The sequence below is a fragment of the Psittacula echo genome, assembly GCF_963264785.1.
Source record: "Psittacula echo genome assembly, chromosome: 3".
NCBI classification, from domain to species: domain Eukaryota; kingdom Metazoa; phylum Chordata; class Aves; order Psittaciformes; family Psittacidae; genus Psittacula; species Psittacula echo.
The window spans coordinates 101,382,243-101,404,971 of record NC_137736.1 but is presented as its reverse complement, the minus strand read 5'-3'; the positions used below and the strand labels follow the sequence as shown (position 1 = coordinate 101,404,971).

Sequence of the window (22,729 nt, the reverse complement as noted above, 5' to 3'; positions counted from 1 at the left end):
CTAGTTTGAGTTCAATGCCACTTCAGCAGGCCTCATTTACAAGTAACATCAGATGAATGTGGCTCGAGTCACAAGCAGTTCAGCTATTTCTGCAGCATGCTGACGCAGCTAAAGCCTTCAATTTCTGTTCTGAAAACAGACTGAAGGCTCAGTTTGCATGGCGATTAGGTGCTTACCTGTAAGGAGGCCATTTTCCAGCACTTCTCTGCACCAACTGCTACATTTGCAAATGACACCAGTCCTTCAGACAAGAGGATCCTTTAGATCTCCTTTTCTCTAAAGTAGGCAGTTGCTCCCATTTATCATCCAGTTGCAAAGACTTAATCCTACAAACCAAGCACCCCCCACTTCAAAGTCTGTTAAAACCAGAATGGGGATTCTTACACACAGCCATTCCTAAACAGTGTCAATCCCAAAGGTATCAAAAAGTCATCAGGCAGTCCTCACATGGAATTTGCATATAACAAAGTTGTAGGTTTCAGTCTGTCTTTTTCTGAACCTTTTAGGCTAGTACCACTTTCCTTCCCATACACTGTGCTTTAGCCATTCCCTAAAGATTTTTCAGCCTGGTTATTTCCTGGCCCTGAATTCTGCCCCCAGAACAGATACTGGCCTATTTGCTTCAGGCTCACCATTCGTTTCCCCAGGTCAAAATTTACAAAGGACAGGACACAGAGTACATTAACAATACCACCCTATTGCTCCTCCTTATTAAGAGATTAACAATACACACGTTGCTCCTCCTCCTTGTGGGAATGGCATCAGCATTCAATAGCTGAAGATGGGGAGATACCAGAAGGCACCCACTAGGCTACATTTTGATAGAGCGTAAGTAAATGAGAGACAAAAGGATTGCTCCTGTCTCAATCCAGAAAGGAAGGCAATTTGCAAGGTAAGGACATTCACACCATAGCAAGTTTTCTTCCAGGCCCAGCCAAACTCACAACACTCACTTGCAAATCAGAGGAAGAATCAGACAGAAGATTGCTCTGTCTTTGTCATACTCACAACAGCTGCAATTAAAGTACTTGAAAGAAACATTGAAACTTGTATGCAAACACAAACCCAGTACTTCCTTAGTTGTTCCAAACAAAGATTTTATTTCAAAGAATATTTCACTCCACCTTATCTTTGCTGCCTGTCAACATAGCTGAAACATAGCAGTAATAACAACTTTAACAATGACACATCATAGTCCAGAATCAAAGACACACAGCAACTACCTCTTCCCAGCACCGGCTTAGTGTAAGATCCATCACGGTTTGTCGTAGGAGCAGACTTTTCCTTGGCTTTTTAAAAATGGTGCCCAAGTAAGCATGAAAGAGATCAGGACAAATCACCCCCTTCAGAAATCCCAAGGCTGGGTCACAGGAGCTTGCTGCAATGCAGAACATAGACCTTATTCCTGAAGAGAAAAAAAAATTAATAAAACACAACTTTACATCAGGAGAAATGCTTAAGAAATTGAAACTTACCTTAACCCTAACCACTGGAAAGTTCAATTTACAAAATCCTGCTCAGTATGATTCACTAAGAACCAGAGAGCCTATTCTAGACACAAAAACCAAGACACTTCAATGCTTCTTAACCTATTTGTTCACTTGTCTGACACTGTTAACATGCTTCTATGTAGAACTACACCAGCTGTGTACGAGATACTCTTTTTTTTTTTTACAGGTAAAGTGGCTAGACACCAGTTAGCAAGTAGATTGTTCCTGGAGAAGAGATTTTAATGCAGTAGATATACACTACTTCTCACTTGTTTTCATTTGGAGAAACAGGGCTTCACAATCTCAGGTATCTTTGAGCTGTCTAATGTTCAGACAGAAAAAAAACAACCCACACCCCATGACCATTCAATAGACATTCAATTTTCAGGAACAGATGTAGAAAATGCTTAGTTTTTTATAAAGCACTGCATAACATCTGGTATCCGGTACTTGCTTTTGAGTACAAAGTGATATGAATTAGTTCAAACTTTGATTGCTTGATGGGGAAACCAGGAATCAAATTGGAGATCAAACTCAGCACCTCAGTAAGGTTACAAAATGCTTAATGACTTTGAACTACTACATTCACATCCATGAGACAAAACCCAATTTGCCCTTAAGAACATACCTATATTTTTATTTTCTCCTTCTCTAATTTATCTACAAATCTAGAAATAACAAGCCATGAAAAGAATGAAAAGGGAAACATAATGAAAGATGGTAGAGATTTTTTTTCCACAGATTTCTTGAGTCAAGATATAAGGCACTGATTTTAAAAGAAGTTCAGAGTGGAGAATCACTAGAATTAAACCGGCTTCAGAAAGTAATGTCAAAATGCAATACATTTTTACCTTTAAAGTAATATGTAAATTTGATTACTAAAATGAAAGAATACCGAATCACTGACAAAGTATCGAGGACACTATCTAGTATTTTTTTTTTTTATCTGAACACGTCATAGGATATGTTTCTATTGCCAGTCTTTAGGAAAACAATTTTATAATTCAATATACAATCCTGTATCGTAAAGAAACAGCATAAGGAAGAACAAACATTAGGATGTGTCTTAGTAAAACCAAGTTTATTAATTTGTCTTTTAGGCAAATATGTAAACAGTGAGCAAAGCCTTTTTGCCATGACTGTAAACTTTTATTTAAAAAAAATGTGTTAAAAACCAATACAGGAATTTCCGTTAATGTTCTAAAAAAGTTTGTTCACATCTGGAAAGAAAATACATCAGCAACAACTCTCAGCAGAATTAATCTTTAAAAAAGTAAAACTCTAGGTGCAGAGCTTTTCTACAGTATAGTATCCTCTACATTTTAATTTAGCCACAAGATTGAATATCATTCATCTCTATTGGCTCTAGAACATGAACAAGAGTGTATCTTAAATAGATGATATTCAATGATGTGTTACACGCTGCCATAGGTGCTAACATTATTAGAAGAGTGCACAATGAATTTCACTAACAAAGCAAGACCTTTCTATATGCTCCATCATAACCCCTCCTAACCAATACAGTTAATTTAGCTATATGCCTTTAAAATCACATACATTTTCCAAGGAAAAAAACTAAAAAAATCCATGGTCCAAATTCTGCTCTCACTTATATTCACAGGATAAATAAAGCGCCATCAAGTTGTGGGGTTTAGCCAAAAAGCATATAGAGAACCAGTTCATTTAAGAGTATAAGGGAGAGAAGAACTTGAACCATGTCTGTAAACATTCACAAAAGTCTGCAGTCAAAAGTGCTGGATAGGTGTCCTATCCGCAGTCCAATTATTTCATTCACAGAGAGGTGTGGGGGCAGAGAGAATGTTATGGAACATTTATTTTAGAGGCAAATTAAAATGTTTTCATGTACTTTGGAAAGACACATTCTCAGCCAGCTAAACCATACTCCAGTAAAACAGAATACTCTTCTACCCAAACACAGTACAGCATCATTTCCTAGCTCTCCTATTCAGATTCAGACAAAAGGACTCAATTCAGCAGCAAGCCTATGACAGTATTTTGAAACATAAGAAAATCCCCACACCCCCCCAATGTAGCCTCTCCTTAACATACTGGTGATGCTAACAGGAGATCCTCACACATATGAATTAAAAATTCCAAAGAACCATAAATTTACCTTGATTTATGCACACACAAGAAGTGTGCATCTAGATGAAAGATCATCTACATCTTTAAGAATCTAGTTTCAGTCTAGATCTCATTCTATATTAACCACATATACCTTACAAAACATAACAGGATAGGCGTTTATGCACACTATTAAGTATACTTTTTCTCCTGTTCAGCTTGACAGCCACTTGTTCTATTTACATAAGCATCTGTTTGAATGTTTCTGATCCTGTACGACACCAAACATTCATCTCATAAGCTACAAGAAGAGTCAAGGATGCTCAGCAATTCACAGAATCACACCCTGAATCAATTGAATGCAATCAAAAATTAAGTTTGACATCTGACACAGCCTCCTGGAATCATTTTACCCTTGTGTTTTCCCTCCCTCTTTCCCCAATTCAGACCATGCTCCCACTAACGTTGAGACAGCTTTCAGAGTGAATAGGACCAGGCTCTGTCAAGCAACCACTGAAGTCTTTAAAATGTCTGGTTATCTTATTGCCATCCACTCTGGGGCAGACTTGTCTGCAATGAAAATGGTGTTCCTGGTGCTGATGGATAGTTAGCAAACCCTTCAGGCTGAGTTGGATAGTTCTCCAGAGCAGAAGCAGAATGTGCCTTCAAGGAAGAGAAGAAGTTAGGAAACAGCATTGATAAAAACAAAGAAACAAACAAAAATCTCAATTAAGCAAAATTTCAGGCACAGTACCAGTCCTAGTCAAGCCAAACCACAGTATAATCTGAAGTATGCAAAGAACAGAGATGAGCAATGCACCTATATGCAGATGTTAAGCTTTAGAGCAACAATTGCACTGAAATACCACAGAATGAGGAAAGCAATTGGATTAAGAGAAAACATGAAGAAAGCATTAATGGCATTTATGTTCCACTGAAGTGTGCACCAGATGATCTGGAAGGCATAGCTTAATCAGGAGCTGTGGTATTTCACCAACTCTGAACTTCATCTTCATTGCTTGAATAGCTGTTAATTTTAGTGACTGGAACTTGTGAACAAGAAAACTGATGTTTCTTCCATGCAATCTGGATACATAGATTTCTACAGAATAAATAAATTCCCAAGCTACAAAAGCAGTGTGGTCTAGGCAAAGAATTTTTTTCCAATCTATTTCCCCTGATACTTAAAAGATATCTGACAATACACTCCGCATACAGAACAGTACTGAGACACATGCTCCATTAAAAAAAAAAAAAAAAAAAATCAATGGATCACATAAGAGAGAAAATATTAACTCAAGACACTCAACTGCCTCTTAGTATTTTGTAGAGGACAAATTTCCTACCAGACTCCTTAATCCATACAGGGGCCATTTTTTACAAAAGGCAAAGTAAACATCTAAATACAAACTCTAATGATAGTTTCAGTTAAGCTTTGTAGGTTGAAGAGTGAAACAAGCTCTTACATGGACAAGAAATGTTGAAACTACACATCACCTAAAGCCACCTCAAGATTATTACAATTGCATTTGTGAGAACTATCAAGAGAAGCACAACCACAGTAGACACAAATTCATGACAATCAGACTGCACGTGTAGGGAGGCATGTAATTCACAACAAAGTGGTTTTCCACAGAAATCTGTAAGTATTAAAATGTCAGACTGGAACCAAGCACAAATTTTGCAACTACATGGTCAGTTCATTAGACTGAATACAAACCTACAAAAATTTCACTTGCATGTCTTTTCTTTTACTCCTCCCCATTTTACAAGGAGTTTTCAAAATGGGTTTAATCCCACTCGTAACATCCAGAAGCACTGTACATCGGCCTTGAGTAAGAAGTTAATATGAGTTGTTCTTTATCATCATCCTTGTACCAGTTCTCAAACAGGTTAGGGGTTTTAATAATTTACTGACTTAAGCGTTAACTTCTTGGGATTAGTTTAAGTACATGCTCAAATGATTACTGGAAGCAAAATAGCATTAATAAATGGGCACATTACCTGTAGTAGTGCTGACTGTGCAGCCGCACTATGCTGCAATTCCTGTAAGGAAGATTGTGCGGCACTTTGGGGAAAGCCAGGGATACCAGGGAGAGATAAAAGACCAGGAAAAACTGCATTTCCCGGTGTCTGCAGTCCAGAAGTCAAGCTGAAAGAACATCAAGATGCGGCTATTATCAGGAATATCTGCATCGTGTTTTACTTTAGGTTTCTCTCTCTACAAGCTTGTGTCTGTATCAGTCAAAAGCGCTTCCTTTTCTAAACCTCACGAAGGCCAGAATTTCCAAACAGAAGCCCAGTCTCTACCCACCTACAAATTATTCATGCACACACAAACCAAGACTGTCTAGAGCACATCTAAGAAGGGAACTCAAAAATTTTTGTATTTTGACTGTGCACACAAAAATTCGCACACAAAAAGTCTTCAGACAAAAGTTAATGCTGAATACTTCCTTAAAACATAGGAACATCTAAGATATTGTCTGCTATTACCTGAATATGTCAATGGATGCCCACATGGAATCCACTCTTGTAAAAATCTAGGAGGTGCCAAGTATCCCCATCTGGGAAATAAGATCACTCAGCACCTTAATGGATTAGTCTGTTGCAACAGGGACTACTGAGGACAGCCTATTTTGTAATTACGCTCTCAGTTTCTAAAGACAGGTGGAAAACTATTGGTGAACTCACTTTAAAAATTAACTGTAATTAGTTACTACGAGTGAAATAACATCTATGCCTAAGGTAAAATCAGTGTTTTGCTCAAGAGAAAAAGAAATGGTTCTGACCTCCTTCAGAAACAGAAACATACCCAGCCTGTGCAACAAGTGCAGAGTTGAAGTTTGAGCTAAAGGCCGAGGCAAACCCTGGCAGGACCGGAGCAGGAGATGGGGCTGTGGCAGCTGCTGGCAATGGTGCAACTGCTGCTACTGCAGAAGATGCCTGGAGGCCAGGGAAAGAAGGGAGAGCAGGAGTGACAGAGGGTGTGTTAGAGACAGGAAAACCAGGAAAGGATGGGTTTGATGATCCCAGAGGTCCCTGGGCAACAGAAAAAAGGGAAGGGACGGCACTGGACAAGTTAAGCGAGAAGGGTGGAGCAGTGACTGTTGCTGAGGCAGCAAGTTCTGAGAGTACGGCAGCAGTGGAACTCGTATGAGGGGCAGACACAGCTGAAGCAGTTGTAGATGGAGTAGCTAACAAAGACCCTGGGAGAGTGATGGGTGGCGTAAGTGCTGGATTACCAGTAAAAGCAAAGTTACTGGTTAGAGATGTAAAAGGAGGAAGTCCATTGAACACAGGGGCAATGGGAGCAGAGGAGCCATGTGAGGCAAGGGAAATGGAAGACAGAGAACTGGAATTGTTTAGAGGAGCACTCAAAGAAGAGAGACCTGATAGCGCTGGATTCAGGGAACTGGGTAAAGTGACTGGCACTGAAGCTGCTGAGGTGTATGCACGCCCAAGCGCTGACAGTCCTATAGCACCATGAGAAGGGCTGGCTGAATGAGAAGGACCCTTGAAGGCTGAGAGGGTAGGACTCATGGGCTCAGTCTTGACCATAACTGGGATACTTGTGGCAGCTGGGGCTGCTGAGAGCTGCTGATCAGGATTAGCAGGGCTTGCGCCATGCAAGAGGGAGGCGGATGAGCCACAGCTGACTGGCATAATCGATGGTGAAGTGGTTAAAGGTGACTGTGCAGACAATGCTGGAGGAGTGGAACTGGAATTGGTTACAGATGGGGATGGAAGACCTGGAAAAATGGCCAGCCCAGGTGTGGAAGAAGGCTGTGAAGTGGGGGTGGCTGATGGGGTGTAACATTTGACAGAGGAAGTGGGAGGGTCAGAGCTTTGATTAGCAAGAGCAGATAAAGAAGCAAGTTCACTTGTCATAGCAGAAGGTAAAGCAGATGAATTAATTAATGAAGTGTCATTTGATGTCAGAAATCCCTTTAAGACAGACAAAATTGGGTTAGGCAAGCTAAGCGAACCAGGAATGGTAGTGGCAGGAGAATTAGCAATTGTGGATGGAACAGGACTAGAAATCCCTTGGACACTGGGTGGCAAGGACAAAGGGAGGCCAGCAAAAACTGATGACAATGAAGCTGGATTATTAGCGGAAGCAATTGAAGAAGCTGCAGAAAATGGGAGGCCAGCAAATGGTGCAGTAGCAGATGCGAAAGCTTCACTAGGTGCAGGTGTAGTGCACGGTGTGGAAGAACTTTGCAGAGCTGGTGTAGCAGTGGGTATAGAAGCCAGCCCAGAAAAAACTGCAGGAATAGGCGTAGAGGTTGCATTGTGAACAGATGTGACAGGAACACCAGGCAATGAAAGGGATTTGATGACAGTAGGGGTTGGGGTGGATGGCTGAGATGTATGGATGGAAGAGGAGACCTGTCCTGGGAAAACAGGAAGGACAGGGGTAGACATGTTCATCCCAGAGATGAGTGGAGCTGCGGGTGCTAATGGATGGCTTATTGCCTTGACAGGTGATGGGGTAGGGACTGGAGTAGCAGCAGGTGTTGAAGGGTTAGAACCATGAGGAGTAAAGAGCTGATTCGCTTGTGCAGAAAAAGCTGCAAAGAAACAAAACTGTTAAGAATACTTGAAACTGTCAGAAATACTTGAAATCAACACAAACATATTATATAGCATTTCAAAATATAATACACAGGCAATAGCTAGCAAACAATGTCTGCATATAAACAATGAACACAGGAGCCTATGAAAACACAACAAAAAGATACACACAAACACATCACACAAGTTGTACAGCACATAGGCTACCACGCCTCTTTAAAACACTTTGTGACATCTACTACCTCTTCATGACCTCATGCAAGACAGTTAAGACACTCGTAAGAGTGTCTAAGTGACACAGGTAAACACCCTCCCTCTGGTCCCTAACACCTGGAAGTACCCAAAACAGATCTAATATTCCATGAGTATCAAATCACCTGGGCTCCTCTGCATCCACTCTCACTGAAGGTCAGAATTTCCTTCAGAAACAGTTAATTCAATGTATCGTTATTTCAGAGAAGTTTAGTCAACAACTGAAGAAAGCTGATTTCAGGTGCTGGTATTTTTCTTTCCTTCAAAATCAGGTCATTCTCTTCACTGTGTTTCCTTCAGATTTAGACTCTAAGAAGGTACACTTTTAAATTCATGTATCATGCTACAATATTAAACTAACATTGGCACTTTATCAAGAAATATTTCTGTAAGTCCTTAGTCAGGTGTCTGTGATAGAGGCAAGCACCTGCCACTAGGAATATCAGCTTATATCAACCCTCCAAAGTAAGTTAGAGGCATCAGTCAAACTGGAGAAAAACAGGCAGACACTCTGCAAATGGGGATATGGAGGTTAATGGAAAGAAGCTGCACTTATGAACACTGTCAGGAGCCTAGATATGCCCCTCTCTATTTTCCTGTGGAATATGAATGTGTAAATTAATAATTCATCTCAAACAACCCTCATGCTTTATTTTACTTTTAAAATAATCTGTTCAACTGTAAGCAAATCACTGATCCAACCAAACTCATCACCCTCAACTCTATAACATCGTAGATTTCTTTCTTGCCCAAATTCTACATCTGCACACACAAACCCAAAAATGGAATCTTTAAGTTCATGACAAACTCCTGTTTTATGTATCTTGAAAATCTAGAACTAGTAAGTTTGCAAACTACCTCCTTTTACACATTACTTTCCAAAACCCTAAACCAATTGATCAGCTCTGGATTCTGTTCTTTCCTCATCCTGTTTCCATGCTGAAGACTCTCCTAAAGATCACAGTTAAGATAATCACCAGAGAAATATATATGCAATAGAACCCAGAGCTGTTTCTGAATTTCTCTTCCTAAGTGATGATTTTATTCCTTACACTATATTCATTTAGCTGTACAAACTATCCTGTAAACACATGTACACTTAAACAGGTATATATGAATAAAGTGATTCTTTGAAGTAGCAACATTTCAGTAGGACCTTCCCTGGGCATAGAGAAGAAAAGACAAACCATATATATATTTGCCTATAAGCATTTACAGGAGATAAACTTATCACAGCCATTTAATTTATTTTAGGCATTTGTTAATAGGCCTGACTCAATAGCAGATACTCAGTTCCTATCTGTCAAATCTAACAAAGTATTATCAAAGCCTTTAAATAAATAGTGCAAATCATAATAAATCCCGTTATGAACTAAGTGTACAAAGCACACAAAGAACCACACAAATAAGAGACAAAAAAAAACCAAACCCATCCAAAAAAACCCCAGCAACCAAAAAAGCACAACTCTTTCTTTCATAAAAACAATTGGATTTTAAAGGGTAAGACAGAAGAGGAGGTGGACTTAGTTGAACAGTCCAGGATAAGATTCTACACAGGTATTTCAACAAACTATAAAAAAGGAATCTGTCCTTCTTGTATTCCTAACTTGCCACTGAAACTAATATATGAAATGAAAACATGAATGAGTTTTCAAATAATGTCCTGAGTTTTAACAACTGCGAAGACATTAATGAAGTGTTTCAGTGCATTACATTTCAAAGCTTATTTTGATTGTTTTTTTACATGATTTCTTACACACTACATGCTGAAGAATATAAAACTTTCATGAGGTAACACAGAAAGCTTAATTTTAATGCTTCAACACTTTTAAGTGCCAAATGCCCGAGATGATTTTATTTTTCCACTCTCAAAGGATCCTATTCCAACAGTAATTAAATACATAGAGGCTTATGGAAATCCCACTAAACAAACAAGCTGTTTACACTTTCTGAACAAATGACAAAGATAAAATCAACATAAAAATCCCCATGTGGATTTGCAATTTACCTTGATTTTGGGAAGGTTTTGCCTGGCTAGAAAGGTCCTCATTTTCTAAACAGAGAACAACAGCTTGTTATTTAAAAGCAAGTAGAACTCCAGCAGTGAATGATCCATTCACAACAATGAATTAGAAAAAAAATATCAACATTTTTAAGGGTATGCATACTTTACCTGATACCACCTGAGTAGCAGTGTATGGCTGAGGAGCTGGTAGGCCTGGAGCTATGACATTAGCCATTGGAACTAATCCAGCATTGTTGTAAGCACCTAAAATATCAAATGCATTCACATCTCAGTCATCAGAAGGATCCATATCTAAATGAACCAGTGTCTTTTCCTTTAAAAGAATATTTTCAAGATTGTAAGACATTCCTTCACTAAAAAGCTATACCAGCATCACATGCTGGATGCTGGCTTTTGCCCATGTCTGTCTGAATGACCTGCATTATGATCCAAATTTTAATAAGGGCAGTTCTCTTGAAAGAGACTGAAAAAGTCAGGTTTCAATTGTTTTCAATTCCTTTTTTGCTTGAAAAACTCAAAGGGAGGAGTGATTCAGTGTCTGCAGCATTATTTGCTCTTTTTCTATTTCTGACTTAAAGGCTGTTGCAACTCATCCTTTAACATTAAAGCCTTGACAAACAAAAGAGCCAAACATACACTATGTCCGGCCCTCCAACACTAATGTCAGAAATTTCAGAGAAAAATGTTCCATCTCAAATACTTAGTCTCTCATTCTTCAATATTTCTTTAAATGCTAAGAAATTCAAGTGGACTAGTAAGTCATTTTAATGTAAAATACTTATTGTACTTGAATTTATGTTTCATGGGGAAAACGTAGTACTTGAGCAATGCTTTAAGTGCTTCTGATTTCACACTTTCATAATAGCTCAAGTTAATGATAAGATTTCTTGCCTGACAACTCTTGGCTGAAAACCAATAAACTAACAATCACTGTGTCACCCAGGAAGGAAATGTTAAACCGATATAGTAAGAGTCAGAAAACAAAACATCATTCTGACCATTGCTTGAAAACAATCACATTCAACAGTTTCAGGTCAGAGTCTGCAATCTCATTAAACACATTTATTATGTACATAAATATATCATCAGTTATGAGTTCTGTGGTCTCAAGGGTTTTTTTTTAAAAAAACATGTTGCTGTCTGGTAAGACCCAAAACTCCAAAAGCCGTTTCATATCCTAAAATGTAGTAATACTTACATCCAGTCACAGGCCAAATTCTGTGCCTAACTGACTTTGGATATGATTTATTTAACATAAGTTTGAGCTAGTCTGCAATTTCCTGTACACTTTCCTGGGAGCAAGTCATCTGTAGGACACAAATCATCAGACTTACTTTAGCCACTAGTAGCACCCATTTTTCCAAACTGACTATAGAGAGACTTGCAGACATCAAGTTGGTTAGATGACTCGCCCTTCAACACGCATGCCAAGAGCTCTAGCACACTTTCTTATCAAATACCTTAAAAACACCCTGAAATCTCTAACATCAATGAAAAGCAAACTTCCTAACCAGAGCATTCTTTGTTTTGCAGTACTGAATTGCAAGATTAGGAAAAGCTTTCAGCAGCTGGTTAAAAAGACCAGAGTCTGACTATGTAAGTACTCTAACCTTTTCTTCCGCAGAACTGACCATTGCCTTGTTCCCTTCCGAAAATATCTGGAATCAAAAAACTGATGCAGCAGAGAGAAGAGTTTATGAAGAAAGACTCAATGTGTCTAAGGCACAGGGCTAGGAATAGCCAGATCAAACACAGGAATAGGCAATTACTATGTCCCTTCTGAGACTGAAATTTGCATACCTGAACATTTCTTTTAGGAAACTTTTCTCTCCATTGTGATGGAGAGAATGTAATGCTGAAGGCAACTGAGAAAGAAATATCCCCTTAACTGAGAAGCAGATTACTGTCCCTCAGCAGCTTCAGAGCTGTGTTTAACCACATCCTCAGTTTGGTACAACAGCAACAAGACTTGTCAAGCTACAGTTCAAACCTTGGTCAAACATTACAACAAAGTCACAGTCCTAGTCTTGTCTCACATGCACAATGCCTCCCATACAAGACATATTTTGTCATCCAAACAGGATTCTGAATTTTCCTTATGTGGATGTTGGAAAAGATGTTACATATTCCTTTTTCTATAAAATCTGCAGTCATGAAAGGAAGAAGTAGAAACCAGTACATAGAGTACATTTAGGGAGCTAATTTCAGGTATGATCACAGTCAGAGAAACTGACATTTGACACATTACTTAAAAGGCAAGTAGAACAATAGCATCAAGTTAAAACACATAGAAGCCTTACTTGGTGCAATAGTTGCATGTGGCCGACATGGTGGGATGGGGTATGGAACTGGTTTGTGAGGATTGTAGGTTGATGGAGCCTATATAAACAAACAAAAAAAAAGGAAAAAGCAATAGTGAAGGCATTACCTAATGTTTCTCAGACAAAAAGTTAACATTCAGATACAAGCAGTAGTGGTATCTTTTCTTCATTGGAAAAAGATTTTATGTCAAATTTCTTCATAATATGCATAGTAACTGCAAATATTTCACTCTTAATGAAAAGAATGAAACAAACATCACTAGTATACCTTTAGGTTTTAATATAATAATGAACACCAAGGGAACTTCTTCCTGCCTTGTAATCTTTACAAGCTGCAATCTTGGACTGACTTCTCACTTTAAAGATTTAGCGCATTTAAAACTAACCAAGACTTATGACACTTGTTCCTTTAAAATAATACAGCTTAGTGGGAAACATCCAACAATAAAAGTGAAAAAAGGTTCACTGAAAGTTTTTTGCACATGCTTAAAGGTTTTGAAATACAGATCAGCTGTCTTGTTAAGAAACAAGAACCCCCTAAGGCACTGCTGTAATTCAGGTTTCCAAGATGCAGGCATTTTTTAATGCTCATGTGGGAAACCCTTACTGACTGTAATAAAAAGTTTCACATATTTGTATCTAAAACTACAACTAGCTCATGATGGACTACTAAAAATGCTTTTAGTTTTCTAGTAGTCTTCTACTTCTTTTCTAGTAGTCTTCTACTACTGTAATTTAAATTCTGCTTTCAAATGCACACACACTGTATCCATTAGAGAATCCACAGACATAAACTAAAGCATCTTTTCAAGGTAAATAAAAAAATACTAGGTCACATGTATTTATTAGCTAAGATTAGCCTTGTTTAAATTGCTGCTCTACAGTCTTGTTACATAACAGCATTTTATATCAAAGCCTAATTGAAGTAACTAGTGGTTACTCCCCCCCCCCTTAAAGTTTAATTAATTAATTTATTTATTAGACATACTGGTTTGGATGGTCCAAGTATACGGGCTGCTATTCCCTTTCCTTCATTGATATACTCTTCTGTGTCCTTTTTGATAGGGGTTCCCTAAAACAAAAGAAAACTAAACAATTAAGTATTAATTCAGAAGTATATCTTGCTACAGGATTTCTGCCATATTTGATTTTTTTTTTCTAAACTACAATTGAGTTTCCGAATATTCTGAAACTGATACTTAATCATGTTTGTTATGGAAAAGAAACTGTGTTCTAGGGTTGTAAAATGGTAAGCAAGAGCATTTCAATAGCTTAGTTTATAACACTGAGCTTTTATAAAGAGATGCATATCAAACAGTCCATGTGTCTGACATACTTAGAACTCTGCATTTTGACTTGTGGACATGATAACTAACATTTTGCAGTTCCCTAAGGGTTCACAGGAAATACTTCACATGGTTGTTTAAGAACTACACTAAGATTAGCAGCAGTACTGTAAGTGACCATATTAGGTCATCTTATCAACCTATCAGTAAGGCTCTTTACACTTCTCCTGATTCTGCTAAATACTGCTACAGTTTACAATGTTTTCTTTGCATGAACGATGTCTTATTTATGCTGTAACCTTTACTTGAAGCAGCATGGAAAGAACAGATAAATAAAAATAACACAAGTTTCTATAAATGTGAAATGCAGTAATAAAAATACCCAACAACATTGCTTTTGATTCTACTCCTCCTTCCACATACATTAATCCTGGTTTTGGTTGTACTGTAATGAATCCTAAAGCAAAAACAGAGGATCATGCTTACTGGGAAAATTCCATTTATGCGGCTTGGTTTGCCCTTGGGATAAGGGTTGCCTGGAATCATGCCACAGGATGATATCATAGCATGAGGAGCCTTACAACCCGTTTTTGAAGCCTGCAAAATAATCAAGAAAAGACATTATTTCCTGTCACAGTCAATGCTTTAAGGAAACGAATTACTACTTTATGACATTAAGACTGCACGAAACAATCTACATGGAACAATTCAAAGCTTTGTCTCAAATCTTCCCAAATAGCCCAAATAGTGTAAGGTTCTGCTAAAGTCCCCTTTGTTTTGAGCAACTGTACTCGGACTATCTCTGATTTTACTGGACTTGGGGTTAAGTACTTGGTGTTCCTTCAGCACTGGTTGCAGTTCTGTGCCCCTTTTTCCATATGATCCTAATGCTTGACAGAAACTTTCTTTTTTTTGCACATGTATGAGATAGCTCCAATTGTCTTTTTGCAGCTGCTCCTTTCAGCTGGTCTTCCACCAGTAGTTCCCAGCAGTCCTCATGGAAAATCCTGACCCCACAATTACTATATGGATGGAAACAATACCATATTTGAGAGAATCAAGGATACTAGAGTATCATGACTACCTGTTCAAGAATTCTTCTGCATCTTTTCTTCTCTGACATATTAATTCTGAACAGATCTTCAATAAGGCGATAATTCTGAGCATCAACAATGTTGCTATAAATGAAAACACTGACAATTATTGCCACCTCCTACACTTAACAGAAATAATGGACTACTGAAAAGCAATCAACACATATTCAGCCAGTACTAACATATATTAAAAAAACATAATTAGTTAAGATCATAATATTACTATTAATATTAAAGTAAAAATCCCAGTCTTAAATATGGACTCCATACCTGTAAGTAAGGCATGGTATTAGAACTGAGTATCAATATGGAACAATGAACGACAATGGCTAAACTTTATGGCAAAAAATACTGTTGACAAAGTGAATTTTGCATCGCAACAGTTTGTTGGAAAACTTTAACTGCTACTAGCACACAACTCCCAGGACAGCAGAAAACCAGCAGCTACTTCATTTGCCACTGTTTGTTGCTAGACTAGATGAAAAATAAATTTTCACCTTATTTACTCTAGAATGAAAAAGAATAAAATACTGGCAATTCCCTCCATGACCTGCAGAGTTAGTGAAACCCCTCACATACATAGTTCAAAAAAGTACCCTTCCTTTCTCCTTGCTCCTTTCCTCAGAGTAACACTAGATACACTAAAGAGAACAACCAAATGTGCAAGTGCCTGATTCTACCTGCCTTTTTCAAAACCCTGACCTCAAAACCTTTACTGCTGTCAAAAATTACATGCCCCATCCAAACTACTGGAAATACAATATAGGTCCAAAAAGGGAGACTTCTCAAAAGAGGATAGAAGAATTGGAATCAACAGAATGTTGAACAAAGAGATGAAAACCACCTCAAAGAATAGTATTAAAATGTGAACGAATGATGAGCTTTGTTCTCTAGTTTTAATTAGCAAAGTAAGTAGTACATAGATTTGGGTTAGGAATTCCCTGACTCCCTTATTATGCTCTTACACTGTAGAAATTCAACAGTTAAAGAAGTTACCTCACTTTCTGCTCACACCATCTGAGGTATAGCAACTAAATGAGTCTATGAGTTCCAATCTCATTTCAAGCAAAACAGGTTAGTTTAATGAACCGCTGGACTTCCTTTAGGCTACCATGTTTTGTTTTGGTCTGAAAGAGAGTAGGAGCATTCATACAGCTTCTAAAAGATCAACTCCAAAAGCAAGATCGTGTCTACATCCTGTTTCTTATTTGTTTTATGGTATCTGTGTAATGAACTTATGTATCCCAAAATGCTCAAGCTGGCTGTAATATATAGCATTCATAGGCAAGGCAGACATACTTAATGCAACAAAACAAAAAAAAAAAACCACCAACAAACAACAACAAACCCCAACCTCAAACAGAACAGCACTTAAAATAATAAACCCCTCAAAGCAGGAAAAGTTCCAAAATAAACATATGTAAAAGGTAGATCCTTTAAAGCAGCTATGTTCAGCAAAATACCCCAACATCCTGTGTAAATATAAATATAGGATATCTATACAGCTTCTATCGATCTGTAAATTAAATTTTTCAATTTAAGAGAATGATTCCCTTAATTCATTTTTACATAGGTAATATTTAGAGGGCTTTTCAAATGTACAACGGTCAATTCCCAGAATACTCTGGTCTCAAGCCTCTTACATTTCAATGAGCAGAAATAAGCTTAAGGCCCTCTTTCATTCTCTACAAGATCTGAAGCCGCTGTAAAACATTAGCAAAGTAGCAGTTTTCCAGCAGGCAGAAGCCCACATAGCAGCATGCTCAAGACTTAGATGAACTATGCAGTTTTACATAATGTCTACTTCTAAGCCTTCTTTTTGCAGCCCTGTCAATAAGAGATTTGTGCTTTACCTTACCTGACACCACAGTGTTTCCTTCTAGAAGTATCTTAAGTTTTATACACTCAAACACCAGTAAAACCAATACAAGCTAAGGAAATACAACATGAGAGATACTTACGAAGCTAAGATTTCAAGGGCAATAAGTTTATCTTTACTGAATGTGAAGCAGTTGAGAATATTAACCATTTTCGATGCTGGAACTGCCACTATTTTCTGAGAAGTAAGCAAGAAAAAAAAAAGTGTATATAAAATAAGGCAGTACAATTATTTTAAACTCAGAATGCAACTCAGTAACAGCTTTATATATTTAAGTAAACATTTATTCAGTAAACATCTGCTTCCCATTGATAAGACGACTTTGTATGCTAACTTCAAAACTCCAAGAGGCACTTGCCAAAAGTAAAGAAATTAGGAAGTTAACAATAGTTACAAAGGGCTACATCTATTCTTGTGAAACACAGGAAAGTAAGGATTCCCTAGTTAAAGATTTTAGTCAGTAAAGATTCCCTGGTTAAAAGTATGAAGTTTCATATTTTGACACCATTGAAAAAGAAAGAGATGAAAAGGAAACTTTGAAGATAAGGGCAGACTGAGCCAGCAGTTGCAAAAGTAGAAATCACAAAACTAAAATGAGACTAAGTGGGCAAATTTACTCCACAAGATTATGTCACAAAAACTTACATGTTGTAAAGCTTTTATTGCCTTAAGCTGTGGTTCAGCCCAGGAAAAGTATCTCAGTAACTCAACAACCTGCAACAGAAAGATCTTCAATTAATCGTTTATATATATTAAAAAATTATGCTAACAACAGCAATAGGATCTTTCCATTTTGGGGGTATAGTGGTATACTGATAAAAAACATCTTTCTGTGATGTTTGACTATCAGTGCCTACCAGCATCTGAAGTTGGTTTTATTTATAAGGTGCTTTTGTAAGTAGGCACCTAAGAATACTATGTTACAAGAGATACCTTTTATATGGTAATATTCAAAATAGATACTTACTCTTCTCTATATATTTGCATATATGTACAGCAATTGCCAAGGTATTAGAATGATAATAAAAATAATAAAAAGAGTATTTCTGAAAAGGCTTCTGAACTCCCAGTATCTTAAACAGCATCTTCACCAAACATACACACACACATACACACACAAAAACCTAACAAAACAAACAACAAAACAAAGAAAGAAAAAAATCTATAAGTACCAAAATAAATTGGCTATCTGTTACTATGTGCCAGTTTAGAACATACATGCAAAATAATCCTAAATTCCATTATGATAAATATATCCAGTTTTCCCCACACAGCAAGAAGGACAACATAATAATATGGTAACAAAACAACTTGGAACTATTTTTAGCAGTTTAAGGCTGATATAATAATGAAGAATTAATCTTCTCAGTTAACAAATAAAAAAGCCAATATAATCAGCCTCAGTGTGACTGGAGACCCTGTCTTTCTATATTTCTGAATACACAAAACCAATAGCTCCCATTAAACCCATGATAGTGTTGGCTTTTACCTGTTCACTAGAAAAGTATCCATGAACATATTCAATAGCTTTTAATTTATATTCAGTCAGTACAGCCTAGAAGATATAGAAGAAAAAAGATGCAAAATTAGTCCATCAAAAATTATAATTATAGGACAATCATCTGGCTAGACTAATCTATTAATCTAAAAAAAGCCTGGCTGTATAAAGTGCTATTGCATCAATTACACTGCAATAATACCAAGTAACAGTATACTCTTTAGATAATTGAGAGAACAATGAAAAGCAGAGATATAATTATTTTGTAAAACAAAAAAAATATTTATTTTATTTTGCCTTTTTTTTTTTTTTTTGTTTAAAACTATATAAGGGAACATCATCATCACTCTTCCTCAAAAGTTTACATCAACTTTACGTTAAACAGCACAGATTATTATTCATACAGTATCTTTGTATGCTCCCTGTAAGATAAGTAGCAAAGCATCCTACTTCCACAAATTTATGAAGAGACTGCATATCAAGAATTAAGCATACAACAAAGCTTGTTGCAGAAGTTGATGCTGTCTTATCATTACCTTCCCATAGTTCAAACTTTAGTACAAAATCATACAATACAAAGGAAGTAGAGTAGTTTAATGCAGTACTGGCCACCACATTTTGACTTAGTGGCCAGTTTTCTTGATAACCATGTGGGCCCTCTCCTGGTCAGAGCTTCGTTCCTCTTCTCATACCCAGCTCACCAATATAGGTACAAGACAGCTGGATTCTGCCTCAATCTACTGCAAAAACCTTTCTTCCCCAGTTTTCCAGGCTTCCATCTATTGGTAGCTCTCATGCTTATTCTGAAATCACCTCCAGCTTCACCCACAAATCAATTCTATCTTCTTCCCACTAGCTCTAAACCCTACCCCTAATCTTTCTGTTGTTGTTCTTGTGCCTCCAGATTGACAGATGTGAAGTTCTCCATCAGTGCATCACTGCAACCCGACTGTCAGCAGCGCAGGTGCACAGAAAGCCACTTGCATCCTGTTTGAGACAACCCCTTTCTCTTCCGTACCTCATTAAGAGATTAACACTACCAGACACACTGGACTTCTTGCTTCATACTAATTTTTTCTTCCCTCCCTTCCTTCTCTTCACGTATTTTGGGGAAAAAAAAAAAAAAAAAAAAAAAAAAGGGAAAGAAAAAAGCCTAGTACGTCATATAGCAATTTCTTTACCAAAACAAATGTCACTCTTCCTCCTTAAATCAAGAACTGAATGATTTTATAAGAACACAAACAGAAAGCACTGATATGTATATTTATGGATAAACAAACAAAAAGCCCCCCAAAAAAAAAACAAAACCACTGATTCTGTTAAAAATTGTAAATATATATATGGAGAAAGGTGGAACTAAATTACACTTTAAGGCACTTAAATAATTGTTCCTGCTAACTGTAGGCCTGGAAATGGAATACACCAACACAACTGATTTGTGAATCACATAATAAAGAAGGTTATACCACAGAGCTAGAAATAAAGACCTAGCAACAAAGACACAAAATAAGCATTTGGAAAATGAGTACTGCAACAGCATAGCTATTAATAACACAGCCCAGCACTGATCCTTAGAGCAACAGTAAGTCAGGTTTACAGGAATAAAGGCAGATAGCATACAGAAAATATAACTGCCTAAAATCACTCATCAAAACCTTTTTGTTTGAAGTCTTTAGAAACCACAGAGCATATTCTTAAGGGCTGCACTGCAGCAGTAATATCTGAAACATTACTCCCACCATCAATTCTCAAAGTACTCATGCAGAGGTTGTTTCTTGATTTTTCCCCACAGACTTCCCATTGAAATTCTTAGTCACTGTGAGGGTGGTGAGGCACTGGAACAGGTTGCCCAAAGAAGCTGTGGCTGTCCCATCCCTGGAAGTGCTCTTGTTCAAACCGTTGTTCAGGTTGGACAGGGCCTTGAGCAACCTGGTCTAGTAAAAGGTGTCCCTGCCCATGGCAGGGGGGGTGAAACTAGGTGATCTTTAAGGTCCTTTCAAAACCAAACCATTCTATGGTTCTATGGAAGTCCACACCACGAAATCTCTTAGGCAGTCACGTTTTTATCTGGTTACACAGCATGGAAAAGACCTGTCTTATAAAAGAGAATTTATGACCACGACCTTATATAAAAATGCTCGTAAGTGCAGTTGTGATAACAAAGACTCATTCCTGGGGCTTTTATAAAGAGTGGTTTATACTTCAGCATGCTTCAAAATAATACTATTATAACTGTAGCCATTACTGCATCTAATGCTGAACAGAAGCTGACCTGAAACCCAACTCTCTAACATCCAAGCCCAAATAAAAGAAATGCCCTCTCCTAGATCAATCTATCATAACAAAAAACACCTATTACAAAAATGCTAAGTATTCCTTTTCTGCCATAAGGCAATCTTCTCCAAAACAAGCCTTTCATTTTCATAACAAGATAGCTCTATCAGGATACATAACTGTTCCACTGTGACACCTGAACCACCTCTTTGCTACAGCAAAACATGTTACCTCAGGTTTGTACTTCCCATTCAAGACAGTAACCATTAATCTCACAGGTGCTGATTTTTTTCGAACTCCTCTTCCACTTCCAGTATTTGAGGAACTACCCCCCACTAACCTCTAGCTTTCCTGTTAAATGCAAGCCTCTTTGCAGAAATGAGAGACCTGCCAGACATCAGGAAGCCAAGGTTTGTAACTCTGCTTCCCACAGTCAGCCAGTATTTTGCTCAGTGAGTTTTTACCAAATGTGCAAGCACAGTCCAGAGCATGCAGCAAAACCTGGGATTCTGTATCCTGGGGGAAGGTCTGCAGACAATCCTGAGCTGTGGGAGATGTGGCTTTGAACAAGAATAGCAGAGTGCAGCTTTCAAATTGAAACTGTCATGTCAACATGTGTGTTGTATCTCTTAAACCATCCTACAGAAGGCAGACAACTCACACTGTACGTCCCCATCTCCACTCAGGCCAAAACAAATGCAGTCCCAACCCCAAATACAACACTTGGCTATTTTTGCTTTTGTTCCTCATCTAGTGTAAACGTTGTGATAAACTTATTCAAGTGCTTGCTTTAAATGAGTGCTCTCCAAGCACATGTTAACTCAGTCGTAGCAGCCTGTACATTCAATCTTAGTTTTCTAAGAAAAATCAAAACATTTCAAAGAGAACACATTTTCATAGCAGCTTTACACTGCTACACCTGACGCACAAACACCAGGATACACCAGCAGCACAGGATTACAGTTCTTCATACCTAGATGAAACTTAGTCTTTATTGAATCCTGAAGCAATTATTAAACAGCACAAACACCTGACCTGGTGTGTTTATCCAGAGGCCCATTCTACCTTCAAATGGTTAAACTAACATGCAAACTGCGAAGTTACCTTTCTAATTTCATCCAGTACGGTTTCAAACGATTTCTTATCCATCTTGATCAGTTCGTTCAATGCAAATACTTAAATGTAGACGGGGAAAAAAGAAAAAAAATCCAGTCCAAAGATTTAAGAGTCTTCAGCTACCCAGAAAAAAAACCCCCAAACATATATATATGTATATATAATAATAATACTCAAAAGCAGCAGGGTAGGAAACGCAGCTTGGGACCTCTCCAGCCTCTGGAAATTTAGCGCTGACGCCTCTGCACTGCTGGACCCAGCGTTAGAGACAAAGGCAGACTCGCCTTTGCTGCTCGCCGCCACCCGCGGACACCCGTGCTCGCCTGATGTCCCGAAGCCGTTCTCCCCGGCCGGTCAGAATCATGAAGGGGCAGCAACCGCGGCCCCCCGGGGCGACCCCACCGCGCCGCTACCGTCAGCACGCGGCGCCTCCACACCCCATAGCTCGCCGCGACGCCGCCCTGCAGATTCCGGCGGCCACAGGCCTAGGCGCATCCGAAGGGCGGCCGCCGGGGAGCGCCGGGCAGCTGGACGGGAACAAGAACGCGCGGTGCTGCCCCTAACAGAGCACCCCTCTCCACCGGTCCTGCCGCTCGCCGTCGCGCTCCTATAACATCAGAGCGCGGCGCAGAAGGCCCCCGTAGTCACCCACAGCGGTGCCTGCAGAGAAGCAGCTAAAACTCCAGCTGGACTTGCCCCTCTTCCAGCCCCCGGGAGTCACGCCGCAAAGCTAAGCACTCCCGCGGGGCGCCACCGCGCTCTCTCTGCCATGCCTTCGTGCCGCTGCCGCTCGGCTCGGAGCAGGCGCGGTTCCACGCAGCCCGGCACTA

The 22,729-nt window shown here is 38.5% G+C and overlaps 1 protein-coding gene across 8 annotated transcripts; it reads right to left on the bottom strand.

Moving 5' to 3' along the window:
- Window positions 1-1,262: 1,262 nt before the first annotated feature.
- Window positions 1,263-22,711, bottom strand: PROSER1 (proline and serine rich 1). 8 transcript variants are annotated; one of them, XM_080614007.1, is made up of 13 exons: window positions 21,888-22,711; window positions 18,501-18,566; window positions 17,657-17,725; window positions 17,094-17,188; window positions 15,123-15,216; window positions 14,525-14,635; window positions 13,741-13,824; window positions 12,732-12,810; window positions 10,579-10,674; window positions 10,414-10,458; window positions 6,391-8,149; window positions 5,580-5,727; window positions 1,263-4,238 (listed from the first exon to the last, which is right to left on the bottom strand). In XM_080614007.1, the coding sequence occupies exons 1-13, from the start codon at window positions 21,930-21,932 to the stop codon at window positions 4,116-4,118; spliced, it is 2,814 nt and encodes a 937-aa protein (XP_080470133.1). In that variant the 5' UTR covers window positions 21,933-22,711; the 3' UTR covers window positions 1,263-4,115. The 8 variants fall into 8 exon arrangements, with proteins under 8 accessions (XP_080470133.1, XP_080470136.1, XP_080470137.1 ...); XM_080614010.1 differs by having other exon boundaries at window positions 17,657-18,135; window positions 21,888-21,926; XM_080614011.1 differs by lacking the exon at window positions 21,888-22,711 and adding an exon at window positions 19,528-19,541 and having other exon boundaries at window positions 17,657-18,135.
- Between the last annotated feature and the right edge of the window lie 18 nt (window positions 22,712-22,729).

What these genes read in the sequence shown, in the direction of transcription:
- PROSER1 (XM_080614007.1), bottom strand. Translation starts at nt 21,932, where the DNA reads ATGGATAAGAAATCGTTTGAAACCGTACTGGATGAAATTAGAAAG. An exon ending in GATACTTTTCTAGTGAACAG is followed by an intron (nt 17,726 to 18,500) that starts GTAAAAGCCAAC and finishes TTTCTGTTGCAG; the next exon opens with GTTGTTGAGTTACTGAGATA. An exon ending in TACTTGGACCATCCAAACCA is followed by an intron (nt 12,811 to 13,740) that starts GTATGTCTAATA and finishes TTGTTTATATAG; the next exon opens with GCTCCATCAACCTACAATCC.